Source organism: Haemorhous mexicanus, chromosome 9 (genome assembly GCF_027477595.1).
Source record: "Haemorhous mexicanus isolate bHaeMex1 chromosome 9, bHaeMex1.pri, whole genome shotgun sequence".
Taxonomy (NCBI): domain Eukaryota; kingdom Metazoa; phylum Chordata; class Aves; order Passeriformes; family Fringillidae; genus Haemorhous; species Haemorhous mexicanus.
In genome coordinates this window covers 30,415,714-30,432,663 of record NC_082349.1, presented here as the reverse complement: position 1 = coordinate 30,432,663, position 16,950 = coordinate 30,415,714, and the positions used below count along the sequence as shown (strand labels likewise).

At 49.5% G+C, this 16,950-nt stretch overlaps 1 protein-coding gene across 1 annotated transcript; it reads left to right on the top strand.

The window, feature by feature from the left end:
• The first annotated feature begins 415 nt into the window (after positions 1-415).
• Positions 416-16,609, top strand: TNFSF4 (TNF superfamily member 4). Its single transcript, XM_059854763.1, has 3 exons — positions 416-1,796; positions 12,229-12,271; positions 14,573-16,609. The coding sequence occupies exons 1-3, from the start codon at positions 1,581-1,583 to the stop codon at positions 14,911-14,913; spliced, it is 600 nt and encodes a 199-aa protein (XP_059710746.1). The 5' UTR covers positions 416-1,580; the 3' UTR covers positions 14,914-16,609.
• Positions 16,610-16,950: the final 341 nt, after the last annotated feature.

Genomic DNA, 16,950 nt, shown 5'->3' with positions numbered 1-16,950 from the left:
CTTGGCCCAGCCTGGGTCCCATGCCAGCCCCAGTTCCTGGGTGCTGTGTGACACAAAACACCAAACTCAGGCTCTGCACCCCAGGGAGCTGCTCTGGGGCAGCCCCAGCCCTGCCTGCTGTGGCTGCAGTCGTGTTCCTGCTGCAGGAAGGACAGTGAGGGCTCTTCTGGGGCTCAGGCAGGAGCTCCAGCACACCCAGCACTGACCAGAGGTGGGAAGGGAACAAGAATTTCCGTGCCAGTGGGAGATGTGGAAGCTGACCCTTCTTCACTAAGCTTCCACAACCTGTGGAGTGTCCTGCAGCCAACACCAGGGTGTGTTCCTGACTCACCCCACCCTCAGCTCAGCCTGGGGTGTCCTCACAGCAGCTCCTGCCCAGCTGCTGCACTCCCCTCTTCATCTGGCTCACGCTGACAGGAAATATCCTTGGGAGAACACATCAAAGACCATTGCTCCTGCTTGCTCTGCATGCAGGTTACATGACAGGACATGTGCCTCGTGACAGGTTAAGAGGGCACATTTTGGGGAAGGGAAACTTTCTGACAGCTCATCCCTAGAAGGCAGGCAGGTAATTGTACTCCCAGTGGGCTCCATCCTCACCAGGAAAAGGCAGCACCTGACTTTGGTCACGATTTGGTAATTTACAGCAGTGGAAAGAGCCGTGCTGGACGGCCCCCAAAGAGGGATGCAAAGTTTGCCACCCAAAATCAGCACAGGAGATGGACCCAGCCTCAGTCAATTGACATTTGGCAGCTCTGGGTGTCCCAAGCAAAAGTCCCAGAGAGACCAACCAAAGGCATCCCAAGGGACAGGCTTCCCTCTGCCAGGAGAGAAGCCTGCTTGGCCAGGAAATGCCCCTCTGGAGGCATCCTATGGACTGCAGCTTTCCAAGTGTGCAAAAAGGAAATTTGTTCTCAAACAGTTCTCAGTTTTCTCCTTCCTATGCTTTGCACAGCATCCCAAGGCTTTGAAGCCAGAAGAAAATTGTGAAAAGGGAAGTGAATGTTTTCTCTCCAATCCCTTATGCTATCCACCTGTCCCACATCCTTTCCTAATCATTGCTTCTTTGCAGAAAAGGGATTTCAGGAGCATTATAGGATGCTGGAAGGGAGAGAGCCAGCCCTGTAAACTCCTCACCTGAGGGTGAGCAGAGAGGTGAGAGCTTTTACTGACAAAAGGCTGAGTGAAGACAAGCACTGTCCACCCAACTCTTGGTTATTATTGGAAAGAACACATATCAAGACATCCACAGTTGAAGCTATGAAAGACATAAACACCTCTCCTTTGAAAGGCCCTTACTCAAAACTGAACTGGGATGCAATAAATCAGCCCCCACATTCACACAGAAAACCAAAAAAAAAAAAAAAAATTAAAAAAAAATAAAGAAAAGAAAGAAAGAAAGAAAGGAAGGAAGGGGAAATTTAGATTAGTCACAAAGAAGTTCCCCCGCCTGCTTCTGTGTGCATAAAGCAATCTCCTGGAGGCTCTGTGTTCACTGCACCTCTGCTCTGGGACAGGAGCTCCCTGCCCTGCTCCCAGCCCTGCTCCCTGCCGGGCCCTGGCCCTCCCCAGCCGCTGGCATGGAAGGAGGGGCTGGCATGGCCAGGCAGACGGGCACAGAGCCAGCAGCTGGGGGGCAGCTGGAGCAGCACAGGGAGCGTGCAGAGGAGGAGTGGAGGCTCTGGCAGGGAGGCCAGGTCAGGAGCTCGCTGCACCTCGTCTCTGCCGTGGCTCAGTGGGTTTTGCTGCTCGCCTGCCTGATCTACCTGGGTGTGCATTTCCTGCGGCCCTCCAAGGTAAGAGCTCCTCTTCAACCCTCTGACTGCTGGCCTGGGAAGCTCTGCTTGGGCTTCTTTACTTTTTTTTTTTTTTTTTTTAGGAAAAGAAAAAAGCTTTTAAGTTTATTCCTATTCCTATCCCTAGTCAAGCTTTTAATCTCTTCTGTATGACAGTACTTTTTAAAAAATTCATTTTAGTTTTATTTTAATTGCCTGTCTTCAAAATGACATTCAGTGTTGCCCAGTGCAGGGTTTGGGCCCAAGTTTCCAGCAGAGTGACTGATCCAAGAATGCTTTTTACACTGACCCCAGGGGAGGGAGGTCTGAGTCCCTCCCACTCTTGCCCTCTCTGCAGTGACTTGTGCATATTTCCATTGAATTGAAGGAGATTGTGTGTGTGAATGACAACCCACCATGCTCATAAACACCTCCTGAACTTCCAGGGTGTGCTAAAGGGCAAGCTGGTGTGTGAGAAAGCAAGTCACCCTCGTGACAGCCTCTAGCAAGACCTCCTGACACCTTTGGGTGCTCTCAGCCTGCCCATAAGGCAGGGTCAGGAGCAGCCACCTCCTTCTGTGCCTGCCTGAGGAAGGCTGGGGTGTCCAGAGAGAGTTTTGTGTGCCCACAGCGCCAGGACAGAGGACAGAAATGCTGGGGGCTCCCAGGGCTCCAGCACCAGCTGCAGCAAAGATGGGTTTGCCTCTCTCAGGTGCTTGCAGGCTGCTGGATTGCCAACAACCTTTCACTGCTGCTTCAGAGCCGCCGGTGCAGTAGCAATTTCTCCTCCCACTCCTTCTCCAGGAGCTTTGCAGCACTTTAAAGCTTGTTGTGCTTTGTTTTACCCCAGTTCATTCTCTCCTCCCACCCAGGCTGGGCACAGAAGCAAGCCAGGCATGTACCCATGGCCTGGTGCTCCTCTTGCTGCTTGATGAAAACCCTTGTGCCCTGCACAGCTCTCACTGACTCGGGGCTCACAGGGGCTATCAAACTGCAGAACAACCATCCAGATAACACTGAGAGATAACACCTGCCAGCCAGGTCAGTCCTCTCCTTGCCCTGCTCTGGGAGAGAGGAGCTGCCCTGCGAGGCAGCAGAGCAGTGCGAGCACTCGCGGAGCTCGCGCTGCACAAACCTCTCCCAGCTCACACTCTGGCTGTGAAGCCTCAGCTCTCAGCATTGGCTCTTCTGTAAAAATGTTCCTCTTCCAGAGGAACAGAGCAGGGCCTGGCATTGCTGCCTGGGAGCCCTACAAGCCCAAGGGAGCAGCAGCAGGCCAGGGGACACAGCAGATGTGTAGAGCTTCCCCTGCTCAACAGAAATAACTGAAACAGGGAGCAGCAATGGCAACAGATGAGAAGTCCAGGTCCTGAGAATCCCCAAAGGACCTTTTCAGTTTTAAACACTTGCTAACTACAGGGTTAGAGCTGTTATTTCTGTTATTTTAGCAGATAGCCTGGTGTCCTGTTTGGAGTGCCCTGCTCTGTGCAGGAGTGGTACATGGGGAGATTTCATTGCAGTGCAATCACAGGGCTCAGCTGGATAACCCTGCTCTGGCCACAGAAATGTCTCCTGGAGGGGCAGCAGCTCAGATCTGACTGGACTTTTGGGGCAGGTTTGGGGTATTTATGGAAGTGGGGACAGAGCAATGTGAGAGAGGTGGGCTTGGGAGTGCTGGCCCATGGCAGGGAATGAGTGGCTCTCCCTGTCCTTGGGAAGAGCCTCCTGCTCTCCAAGGTGCAGACTGCCATGCTAACTTTATTTGCAAGGGAAAAAACTGTGTTTTTTCACAGAGAGACCATATTTGATTCCTTTCCATTGTCCTCGTGGGAGCACAGCTCTTAAAAAAAGCCCTCCTGGACTGTTCTGTGAGAGCAGAGCATGAATAATGGCATGGCACATCCTCAGAAAAAGCAGCACCTGCAGCCTAGGCTGTGCTGAACAAAAAGGAACAGTGATCTCATTTCTGTCATGGTACTGCTTGGAGAACAAACCTCAGCTGAGATTTCCAAATGAGGAAGTTAAAAAAAAGGTCACTGACAATCTGCTTTTGCATCTGCAATTCCCACCTCTGCTGGAATTGCCTTCTCTTGCCACAGCTTTCCTCTTGCTTGGGAGGTAAAATCCCTGATGCTGGTGAGGAGGAGGTACAACCCCCTCCCCGAGGAGCATCACCTGCCACCTGTGGGACACCTCCACGTGTGACACAGGCCCCCAGTCAGCCCCTGGTGTTTGTGCTTGGTGTGATCCAAACTTATTCCTGAACCTGGTGCCAGGTGGGATGGCCCTGGACAGTGTCCCAGCCAGGAGAGTCCCCTGGTTGGGGATCCAGAGCAGGCAGGAAGGAAGGATCTGTGTGTGAATGGCACAGGGAAACCTGAGGCTGTCAGGAAGAAGCACCTCTGTGTCCTCAGCCCTCCTGGCACACTCTCCCACGTGCCCTGTGAAGGCAGAGCACAGAAAGAGAGGACTCTGACTTTGCTACGAGCTCCCAGAGTCCTTCCAGCACCACCAGTACAGGGTGTCCTCAGCAGGATTTACCTGCACAGTGCTCTGAGATCCCACAATAACTGCAAGAGACACATAAAACAGGCGATTTGCATTACTGACAGTGGGGTCGATATTCTTGTAAGTGCAGCAGTTCTGTCAGTGTTGGCTCCACCCTGTCCATCAGTGGCCAGATCCCACAGATTGTGGCAGACCTTTTTTGACCCCAGACATGTGCTAAGTGCTTTGCTCTTGTCTTGTCGAGAACCTGGAAATCCCGGCTGCGTGAGCCAGGACAGAAATGCTTGTGCACTCGGGAGGAAGAGCAAGCGTGAGGTTGCAGCGGAGGCAGTGGGTAGGGCATGCCAAGGGAGGCGGTTCCACCTGCTCACGGGTGATGAAAGCTGCTGCTCTCCAGCGGTCTGCAGCCCCGCGGGCACGGAGCATCCATCAGCCGTGGCAGCACTAGAGGGTGCCAGAGCAGCTTTTCCAGCCCCAGCTCCCACCTCAGCCCGGCACAGAGCGCTCCCAGCTCCGCAGCCTTCCCCTGACGTCCACGAACCTGCAGAGAGTCCCTGCTCACACCCTGCACACAGTCTGTACTCACACCCTGCACACAGTCTGTGCTCACACCCTGCTCACAGTCCCTGCTCACACCCTGCACAGTCTGTGCTCACACCCTGCACACAGTCTGTGCTCACACCCTGCCCAGTCCCTGCTCACACCCTGCACACAGTCTGTGCTCACACCCTGCACACTCTGTGCTCACACCCTGCACACTCTGTGCTCACACCCTGCTCACAGTCCCTGCTCACACCCTGCACAGTCTGTGCTCACACCCTGCACACTCTGTGCTCACACCCTGCACAGTCTGTGCTCACACCCTGCTCACAGTCCCTGCTCACACCCTGCACAGTCTGTGCTCACACCCTGCTCACAGTCCCTGCTCACACCCTGCACAGTCTGTACTCACACCCTGCACAGTCCCTGCTCACACCCTGCACAGTCTGTGCTCACACCCTGCCCAGTCCCTGCTCACACCCTGCACAGTCTGTACTCACACCCTGCACACAGTCTGTACTCACACCCTGCACACAGTCTGTACTCACACCCTGCACAGTCCCTGCTCACACCCTGCACAGTCCCTGCTCACACCCTGCACACAGTCTGTGCTCACACCCTGCACAGTCCCTGCTCACACCCTGCACAGTCCCTGCTCACACCCTGCACAGTCCCTGCTCACACCCTGCACACAGTCTGTGCTCACACCCTGCACAGTCCCTGCTCACACCCTGCACAGTCCCTGCTCACACCCTGCACACAGTCCCTGCTCACACCCTGCACAGTCTGTGCTCACACCCTGTACACAGTCTGTGCTCACACCCTGCACACAGTCCCTGCTCACACCCTGCACACAGTCCCTGCTCACACCCTGCACAGTCTGTGCTCACACCCTGCCCAGTCCCTGCTCACACCCTGCACAGTCCCTGCTCACATCCTGCACAGTCCCTGCTCACACCCTGCACACAGTCTGTGCTCACACCCTGCACACAGTCTGTACTCACACCCTGCACACAGTCCCTGCTCACACCCTGCACACAGTCTGTGCTCACACCCTGCACAGTCCCTGCTCACACCCTGCACACAGTCCCTGCTCACACCCTGCACAGTCTGTGCTCACACCCTGTACAGTCCCTGCTCACACCCTGCACACAGTCTGTACTCACACCCTGCCCAGTCTGTACTCACACCCTGCCCAGTCCCTGCTCACACCCTGCACAGTCCCTGCTCACACCCTGCACACAGTCCCTGCTCACACCCTGCACACAGTCTGTGCTCACATCCTGCACAGTCCCTGCTCACACCCTGCACACAGTCTGTGCTCACACCCTGCACACAGTCTGTGCTCACACCCTGCACAGTCCCTGCTCACACCCTGCACAGTCCCTGCTCACACCCTGCACACAGTCCCTGCTCACACCCTGCACAGTCCCTGCTCACACCCTGCACACAGTCTGTGCTCACACCCTGCACAGTCCCTGCTCACACCATGCACACTCTGTGCTCACACCCTGCACACAGTCCCTGCTCACACCCTGCACAGTCCCTGCTCACACCCTGCCCAGTCCCTGCTCACACCCTGCACACACTCTGTGCTCACACCCTGCACAGTCCCTGCTCACACCCTGCCCAGTCCCTGCTCACACCCTGCCCAGTCCCTGCTCACACCCTGCACACAGTCTGTGCTCACACCCTGCACAGTCCCTGCTCACACCCTGCACACAGTCCCTGCTCACACCCTGCACAGTCTGTGCTCACACCCTGCTCACAGTCCCTGCTCACACCCTGCACAGTCTGTACTCACACCCTGCACAGTCCCTGCTCACACCCTGCACACAGTCCCTGCTCACACCCTGCACAGTCTGTGCTCACACCCTGCCCAGTCCCTGCTCACACCCTGCACAGTCTGTGCTCACACCCTGCACAGTCTGTACTCACACCCTGCACACAGTCTGTACTCACACCCTGCACAGTCTGTGCTCACACCCTGCACAGTCCCTGCTCACACCCTGCACAGTCCCTGCTCACACCCTGCACACAGTCTGTACTCACACCCTGCACACTCTGTGCTCACACCCTGCACAATCTGTACTCATACCCTGCACACAGTCCCTGCTCACACCCTGCACACAGTCCCTGCTCACACCCTGCACAGTCCCTGCTCACACCCTGCACAGTCTGTACTCACACCCTGCACACAGTCTGTGCTCACACCCTGCACAGTCTGTGCTCACACCCTGCACACAGTCCCTGCTCACACCCTGCACACAGTCCCTGCTCACACCCTGCACAGTCCCTGCTCACACCCTGCACAGTCTGTACTCACACCCTGCACACAGTCCCTGCTCACACCCTGCACACTCTGTGCTCACACCCTGCCCAGTCCCTGCTCACACCCTGCACACAGTCCCTGCTCACACCCTGCCCAGTCCCTGCTCACACCCTGCACACAGTCTGTACTCACACCCTGCACACAGTCCCTGCTCACACCTTGCACATTCCCTGCTCACACCCTGCACAGAGTCTGTACTCACACCCTGCAGTCTGTACTCACACCCTGCACACAGTCCCTGCTCACACCCTGCCCAGTCCCTGCTCACACCCTGCACAGTCTGTACTCACACCCTGCACACAGTCTGTACTCACACCCTGCACAGTCTGTGCTCACACCCTGCACACAGTCCCTGCTCACACCCTGCACAGTCCCTGCTCACACCCTGCACAGTCTGTACTCACACCCTGCCCAGTCCCTGCTCACACCCTGCACACAGTCCCTGCTCACACCTTGCACACAATCTGTACTCACACCCTGCACACAGTCTGTGCTCACGCCCTGCACACAGTCTGTGCTCACACCCTGCACAGTCCCTGCTCACACCCTGCACAGTCTGTACTCACACCCTGCACAGTCCCTGCTCACACCCTGCACAGTCTGTGCTCACACCCTGCACAGTCTGTGCTCACACCCTGCACAGTCTGTGCTCACACCCTGCACAGTCCCTGCTCACACCCTGCACAGTCTGTACTCACACCCTGCCCAGTCCCTGCTCACACCCTGCACACAGTCCCTACTCACACCCTGCACACAGTCTGTACTCACACCCTGCACACAGTCTGTGCTCACACCCTGCACAGAGTCTGTGCTCACACCCTGCTCACAGTCCCTGCTCACACCCTGCACAGTCCCTGCTCACACCCTGCACAGTCTGTGCTCACACCCTGCACAATCTGTACTCACACCCTGCACAGTCCCTGCTCACACCCTGTGCACTCCCTGTGCCCCTGTGACATCGAGCCCTAATCCAGGGGTGCCAGCCCAATCCCCATCTCATGGGCACAGCTTCTCCCTGTGCCCCCTGAGCCCAGAGCCAGGGGTGCCAGCCCAGTCCCCATCTCATGGGCACAGCTTCTCCCTGTGCCCCCTGAGCCCAGAGCCAGGGGTGCCAGCCCAATCCCCATCTCATGGGCACAGCTTCTCCCTGTGCCCCCTGAGCCCAGAGCCAGGGGTGCCAGCCCAGTCCCCATCTCATGGGCACAGCTTCTCCCTGTGCCCCCTGAGCCCAGAGCCAGGGGTGCCAGCCCAGTCCCCACCTTCTCCCTGTGCCACCGAGCCCGAATCCCTGGAGTCCCAAACCCAGCCCAGTCCCCATCTCAAGGCACAGCTCTCCCTTAGGGAGCCTTAGGCCCAGGTAAGGAGAAGAGCCCAGAGCCCAGAGCCCAAGACTGACTCTTTAATCAGGCAAAGGCTGAAGATTTGTGGTTGTGCAGAGTGCAGATTTGGGTCTCCTGTGGTTATGAGCAGAGACAAGTTTGAGATGCCAAGTTCAGATTTAAAATCCAGCTCAGAAGCTCGGTGTTTTGCACATCTGAGCAGTGAGATACACACTTCTACATTTGCATTCACTTTCTCTGTTACATTCATAAAATTCAAATCACAGTCACAGAGTGATTTAGGCGGGAAGGAAACTTGAAGATAATCTCTTTCCAACCCCTATGCCAGAAGCAGAGAGGGACACCTGCCGCTGTCACAGGCTGCTCCAAGTCCCTTCCAGCCTGGCCTTGAACAGGGATGGAGCATCCCCAGCTTCTCTGGGCACCCCGTGCCAGGGCCTCACCACCAAAATTAGGAAGAATTTTTTCCTAATACCTAACCTAAACCTGCCATCTGCCATTCTAAAACCATTCCCCATCCCTTATCACTCCAAGCCCTTGTCAAAGTCTCTCTCCACCTCTCTTGTAGCCCCTTTAGTTACTCCAAGGTGCTTTAAGTTCTCCCTAAAGCTTTTCCTTCTCCACACTGACCTGCCCCAACTCTTTCACATGGCAGAGGTGCTCCAGTCCATTTTAAACCCACCCCAGTGCACTGAAGAGCCTCTGAGGGACCCACAGATCCAGGGAGGGCCTGAGCCAAAGTGCAAGGAGCCCCACCTGAAACTGGGGTCTCCTCCAGCCAGGTCCCATGAGCTCTTGGAGATCTATTTCACACCCAGGATAGCTCAGCTACCTTTGGAGGCATTAAATCAGCAGGATGGCTTCTGTGGCATTGCTGGAAACAAAAAAGGGTTTAATAAAAGGCAAAATAACAAACTCTTTACAGAGAAAAACCGAGCCAGGTGCAAGAGGTTCTTGCTTCTGGTGAAACACCTCGCAAAAGCCATTAGTTTCTTTGTTCTCTTCTTTTTCTAGTGAATTGCCCAGGTTTGGGCAATTGCCCAGGTGGGACTTTTTGGCTCCTGTCCAATTGGACACCCTTAAGTTTGAGGTGAAATCCCCCAAGTCCTGTGAGATGTCTTTTCACCTAATTGAGGAAAGGAACTCCTGGGCTTATTTCCTTTTTAGGGAGACAAAGGAGAGTTTTGTCACTCCATCAGCGAAGGGCACAGCCCTGTGCCCAGGTCCTGGTGCCCTGCAGGAGGGTGGCACAGCAGCCTGGCCCCTGCTCTGCCCTCTGCCAGCTGCTCTGTGCCAGCCTCAGGCAGAAAGGACTCTGCACACAAAGGTCCTGATGAAATGTTTTTGGCGGGCTTTTCTGATGGGGAGGTTTTGAAAAAGTTTTGCGTTAGGAATGAGAGATGGATGGCATCTTTTTCTTAATTTATTTTTTTTATTAAAATTTTGTACGTTGTTTATATTTCACATTTAATATTAAGAGAAGGTATTAAAGGTTATAAGATATAGAGATTTAGGTTTTTTTCAAGTTTTTTTGTCTAATTAATTTTTAGAATGTATTTAATTTTTTATTAATAACTAATTATTTTTTGTTTATGTATGTAATATTTGTATTGTGGTTTTTTAAAAACTAATTATTTTGTTGTTTTAATATTGTAGAACATTGACTAGATGAAGAAGAAGGAGATTAGACAATGTTTAAAAATTTTTATTTTGTTTTTAATTTATTTTTATATTTATTTTCATATTTATTAATTGTTAATAATTAGTTTGTTGATTCATTAAAATTATAAATTATCAGTTTAAAAATAAATGAATTTATAAAATTTTAAACTTAATTTATTGTTTATTCATTGTATAATTTATTTTTAATGTATATTTTTATATTAAAAGCTTAAAATTTTAAAGTTTTTATTTTGTGATAAGATATATTACTAGTTATTTTATATATTTGTAGATTTCAATTTATTTAAAAATTTTGGAAGCTTTTTTTATGGATGATGGTTAAAAGTAGTGGGGTTTTTTTGGGATTAGGATATTTTAGGATAGGTAGAGAAATATCCTTTATGTTTTCCTTGCTGCTTGCTCTGCCTCGATGCCCACACCAGCGTGGTTTTCTAAACAAAACCAAACCTGCTCTGGAGGGCTCAGCACTAGGCTGGAAGTCACTCTGGCTGGGAGCCAGGCTGGAATAATATTCTATAGTAATGAAATAATATTCCATGTTAATGAACTGATATTCCTTAATAATGAAATAGTATTATATAATGATGAAATAATATTCTATAAGAATGAGATAGTATGCCATAATAATGAACTAATATTCTATAATAATGCAATAATATTCTATAATAATGAACTAATATTCTATAATAATGCAATAATAGTCTACAATAATGAAATAGTATTCCATAATAATGAAATAATAGTCCATCATAATGAAATAAAATTATATAATAATGAAATAGTATTCTATAATACTGAAATAATATTCTATAATAATGAAATAGCATTCCGTAATAATGCAATAATATTCCATAATAATGAAATAATAGTCCATCATAATGAAATAAAATATATAATAATGAAATAGTATTCTATAATACTGAAATAATATTCTATAATAATGAAATAGCATTCCGTAATAATGCAATAATATTCCATAGGAATGAAATAATATTCTATAAGAATGAAATAATATTCTATAAGAATGAAATAATATTTTGTAAGAATGAAATAATATTCCATAAGAGTGAACTAATATTCTATAATAATGAAATAGTATTCCATAAGAATGAAATAATATTCTATAATAATGAAATAGTATTCCATAAGAGTGAACTAATATTCTATAATAATGAAATAATATTCCATAAGAATGAAATAATATTCTATAATAATGAAATAGTATTCCATAAGAATGAAATAATATTTTATAATAATGAAATAGTATTCCATAAGAATGAAATAATATTGTATAAGAATGAAATAGTATTCCATAAGAGTGAACTAATATTCTATAAGAATGAAATAGTATTCCATAATAATGAAATAATATTCTATAAGAATGAAATAGTATTCCATAAGAATGAAATAGTATTTTATAATAATGAAATAGTATTCCAGAAGAGTGAACTAATATTCTATAAGAATGAAATAGTATTCCATAAGAATGAACTAATATTCTATAATAATGAAATAGTATTCCATAATAATGAAATAATATTCTATAATAATGAAATAGTATTCCATAAGAATTAAATAATATTCTATAATAATGAAATAGTATTCCATAAGAATGAAATAATATTTTATAATAATGAAACAGTATTCCATAAGAATGAAATAATATTTTATAATAATGAAATAGTATTCCATAGGAATGAACTAATATTTTATAATAATGCACTAATATCCCATAATAATGAAATACTAATCTATAAGAATGAAATCACGTTCTATCACAGTGACCTAGTACTCTGCAAAAATGAACGAACCCATAATAATGAACTACTATTCCCTAACAAAGACCTAATATTCCATCAGAATGGTGTACCCCGAGCCCGGGTGGGGCTGGCTGGCAGCAGCTGAGTGCCCAGGCCGTGCCCTTGGAGCTGCAGCTGCTCTGCCCCTACAGGGCCCGAGGGGTCCTGGCAGGGAAATGAAAGGGCAGCAGCAGCAGCAGGGAGCTGCCAGCCTGCTGCCTTAAGGAGGATTTATCTGCTTTGTTTTCCAGAGCCAGAGTGACAAAGTGCTGTGGACCCACATCCGATACTCAGGTGGGTGTTGGGGTGGGGGGACCCTGGGGTGCCCTCGATGATCCCCAGTGCAGCAGGGATGTGCCACCTCCCCCTGGCACACTGGGAGGGCTCCCCAGCCTACCACGGTGCCCAGGGACCTCTGTGGCATCCTGTGGCCCCTAAAATACCCAAATGGCTCTCAGGTGCCAGAGTGCTGGCCATTTCTTCTGATGGAGGACTGTCAGGGGACAGGGGCCAAGCCTGCCCCGGTGCTGCAAGGGGACTAAAATGAAACAGCTGGCTTTTCCCAGAGCAGAGCAAAAAACCTGAAAAGCTGCATGGATCCCTGCAGCCCTCACCTGTCTCCTAAACCACTCTTTCACTCAGTGAATGAACAAGAAAGTCATTTTAGACAATTCACTAAATGCACGTGGCACGCTCTTGGGTTTTTCTAAAACAAGTCAATGGTTTCCTGATTTATGAAAAATGTAAATGATTTCCTCAGGAGGAGTGGGTGAGAGCACACACCGTGTCAGATGTGCTGCTCTGTGTGCCAGCTACGCTGGAGGTTTGATGATTTCACACCTCCAAGATAATCAGTAAAACTTTTAAAATAATACTGAAAATATTACTGACAGTTTTACTTTCAGTTAAAAGCGTGAGGCAGCAGGGAGTCCAACCTAACAGAAACTCATGTCCTTTAGAGGAGCAGCTTGAGAATCTGGCCCCAGCCCAGAGGGGCTCCTGCCTGGAGAGCTCCTGGGTGCCCTGGTCCCAGGGGATTCAGCTGCTGTGCAGAGCCCAGGGACACAGCACAGAAACATGGCCAGCACAGCCTGGGACTCTCCATTCCACCAGAAATCCTTTCCTGCCAAGTTCCCATATAATTTCTCCTTTTTGTGCTCTGTGTTAATTAGTTCCTTATGCTTCTGTCTCTTTGCTGCTCTTTCATCTTTTCTTCTGGGGAAAAAAACACCCACAAAACCTCACAACCAAACCCTAAGACAAAGGCTTATGTTGCCAGCATCTCCACTGAAAGCACTTTTTGTCATCCACCTCTGGATGCCTTTTCCTCATCTTACTTAGTGTCTTAATTTTCCTGTTCTTGTTATGAACCTTTCTAAACTCACAGTGATGCTTTACTTGCTGTATTTTTCTGTATTCTAAGACACAGAGTAAGTAAACAGCACATAAATAAGAATTTGGAGGAATAATCCATATAAACTATGTGCCAAAAGGCACAGCTTAGTCAAGAGTGGTAATCTGTAAATTTTCATGGTAGATGATGTCTGGCTAGGGTCAGTAATATTCCAGCTCTGGTCTGTTGGATTAAGCTCTTTTTTTTTGACTTAGAGATGGAGTAACTGCGAGCTGTTTTAAAAACTTTTATTTTATTTTTAGTCTTACGTGAAGGGTGAGACAATACAGATGTTATTTATGTTATTATAATTAGAAGATAATTATTTCTTAATTACAATATAAGTGTTTCTTGGTTTATTAGTTTTTGTTACACTATGTTGTAAATGTTTTAAAGTTAATCATCTAAAATTACTCTTTGTGGGGTTTACTACAAGGTATTTTTCACAGTTGTATGTCTCTAAAGTATTTAGTCTTATTTGTAAAGTTATCTTTTGAAACATGTTTCTAGCTCTATTTCTTTCTCAACAATGTTTGTCTTATTCTAGGGTATTTCTAAGTTAGTATTTTTTATTTCAGAGTTAGTATTTTTTATTTCAGAGTTTGTGTGCAGATGTATACCGTGTGAGTCCCTTGCTGGGCTTTGAGAATTCTCTACAAACCCATTTCTCACATTGGCCTGCCCTGTTATCTAGGTTACTGTCACCAACATGTTTTATGAAAAATCCTTTCCTTGGGATTTTTCCTCCTGAGAAGCAGGGAGGCCTCAGGAACAAATGCAAACAATGATTCTCTGCTGCTGTGGAATGCAGCAGGTGGATCTGGGATTGGTCTCACCTGGTTGTTTCTGATTAATGGCCAATCCCAGCCCAGCTGCCCAGACTGTCTTGGTCAGAGACAAACCTTTGTTATTCATTCCTCTTCTATTCTTAGCCAGCCTTCTGATGAAATCCTTTCTTCTATTCTTTTAGTACAGTTTTAACATAATATATATCATAAAATAATAAATCAAGCCTTCTGAAGCATAAAGTCAAGATTCTCATCTCTTCCCTCATCCTAAAACCCCTGTGAAGAAAGCACCACAGTTTACTCTCCCCTTTCTTTCTATATTTTTCAATCTTCCTGCAGTCAGGCGGTGTCCACCAGCCCATTTCCTAGCAGGCATTAGTCCCCAGGGATCACCTTTGCTCCCTTGCATTGCAGGCAGGAGCACCAGGGGAGCAGCCGTGAACCTCTCCGCGGAGTCGGGGCCCATCCGCATCCGCAACGGCTCCGTCCTGGTCCCCTGCGACGGCCTCTACCTCGTGTCCCTCAGGAGCTCCATCTACCTGGAGGAGAAGGAGGGGGACTGGCTGAGGCTGACCCTGCAGGGCACCACCAGTGTGCTGTGGGAGCAGACTGTGCCCAGCAATGAGAGCACAGTGAACCACACCACAGTGCTCTACCTGTTTGAGCAGGACAGCATCACGCTGTGGACCAGCTCCAACGCCACCCTCGGGGACCTGTCCCTCAGCCTGGTGCTGGTCGCTGACAGCAAGTCCTAGCTGCAGGAGCTGGAGCAGCATGGAAAGCACAGCCTTCCCCACCGAGCTGCAGGTTTTGGACTTGTATGGGCTGCCTGCTCTAGAGCCCTCCCTGGGGCCGTGGAGGGCCTCGCTGGGAGCGCAGATGAACCACAGGCTTTTTATAGTGCAAGAATTGCCTCTTTGGAGCTCTGTGCAGCTGATTTGGCACCCAGGATGGGTCCTTCCAACACTGGGGAAAGGGATGCGTGGAGCTCTTGAGAAGAACAGAAATGAAAGCCAAAGAAAGTCACCCAAGCTTAGCTCATATTCAGAGAAACCCTGGATTTCTCCATTTACTTGACAGTATCTGTATATAGTAGAAATGTCTTGTGTTTTTTCTCAAATAAAAGTCTGGTGAGTCAGGAAGATACCTCAAGTGTCCTGAAGCCACTTGGAGCAGGAGGAGCAGGAATCTGCCTGGCAAGATGGAAAACAGGGAAGAGGCAGCAGGGAATGCCTTTGGAGTGAGCCAGATGAAGGCTGTCAGAGAAGGTGGTGTGTGGAAAGGAGCTGGCAGGACTGCACTGGGCAGCAGGAGCACTGACTGTGGAGTCTGGGGAGCAGCTTTGGGAGCAGAGCCCCACTGGCTGTTCCAGCTGTCTGCAGACTCCTGAAGCCTGAGCCCGTCTGCTGGGACATTCACCTCCTGAGATGTAAGGCCTCAGAGGAAAACCTCCTTCAAAGCACTCACACACTGGCTTGACCCAAAAGTGATCCAGGCACAAAAAATTTGGGCAAACATGAAGCCTTCTGGATGTGGTGAGCTGTCTCTGACAGACCGAGTGGAAGCTGCAGGTGTGTGCAGCCTTTCAGGGAGCACTCAGATGGTTCTCCTGGCTTTGTCCCACAGGTGTGCGCCAGGGATTCCCAGCACAGCCTCCACCGGGCACCAGGCACGCCTCTCAGGGACCCTGGGCTGCTCCTCCCTGCTCCTCCCTGCTCTTCCAGCTGAGACAGGTCCTGCCCGTGCTGCAGGCAGCCCCTGACCCCAGCACAGCCAGCAGCTGGGGGTTTTGCTGGCAGCAAGGCAGATTTTAACCACCTGCCAGTTTGTGACTTCGTGTCTCCCGAGGAGCTCCGCCAGCCTTTCAGCGGGTTGCTGCTGGCTGCACACCCCAAAGTCTTTTGTTACAAGTATTTATGTATTTAAATGATGGGCATAAGAATGTTACATCAGATTTCTTGGAGCACTGGGAAGGGCTCAGACCACGCTGTCAGCACTGAACTCCTCTTTGAGAATGGTCCCAGTGCTCTGGGCTGGTCCTGCTCAGCAGACCCAGACCTGGACTGAAACACTCATGGCTGAGCACTCCAGCAGACTCAGGTGCTACAGGAAGCTGAGGACATCCTCCAGGCCTTGGAGAGCTTTCCTGGGCTTTAGGATAAGGAGCTTCCCCACCTGGGCCAGGCCAGAGCCTCAGGGGAAACTGGCTGAAGCAGTCAACTCCTGTCGTGCCAAGAAGCAGCTTTCCTCCCCTCACCTGAGAAGCTGTGGCTGACTTGCACCCACAGGATGCTCATCATTAAGGGATATTTTGGGCTGTTAACTCTGGCCACGCTCACCACCACGGGGGCTGAAGGCAGCTGCACCCTGCCCCGAGGCTGGGGATTGTCACACTCCCCAGCAGAAGTGAGAATGTGTTTCTAAAAAATAATAAATTTTTCCTTTGCAACATTTGGGCTTGTAGTGTCCCTCGGAGGCGGGGGCTGGGGGAGGAGGAGGCTGGAAGTGCCTGGTGAATGGTGCATTCAGTGTTTGAGCAGACCTTTCCAGAGCTATGGAAACTCTATGAGATTTTCACCTACTTCCTTTTTTTCCCAGTGCAGCTTTGGTTTCAGCTCTCCAGGAGAGTGTGCAGGGCTGGTGCTTCCCAACTCGTGCTGACACAGGGCAGGCCATGCCAGTGGTGTTGCAGGGCTGCACAGGACAGCCAGAAAGATGGAGCCTGGAGAGCCCAAATGGATTTGTTCTCTGGAAGGCTGCACCCTTTCTTCTTGTTTAGAGCAGGAGAGGGC

Bases quoted from the DNA above. Each gene is read 5' to 3' on its own strand.
- TNFSF4 (XM_059854763.1), top strand. From the start codon at position 1,581: ATGGAAGGAGGGGCTGGCATGGCCAGGCAGACGGGCACAGAGCCAGCA. The intron at 1,797-12,228 runs GTAAGAGCTCCT...TTTGTTTTCCAG, and splicing joins ATTTCCTGCGGCCCTCCAAG to AGCCAGAGTGACAAAGTGCT. The intron at 12,272-14,572 runs GTGGGTGTTGGG...CTTGCATTGCAG, and splicing joins GACCCACATCCGATACTCAG to GCAGGAGCACCAGGGGAGCA.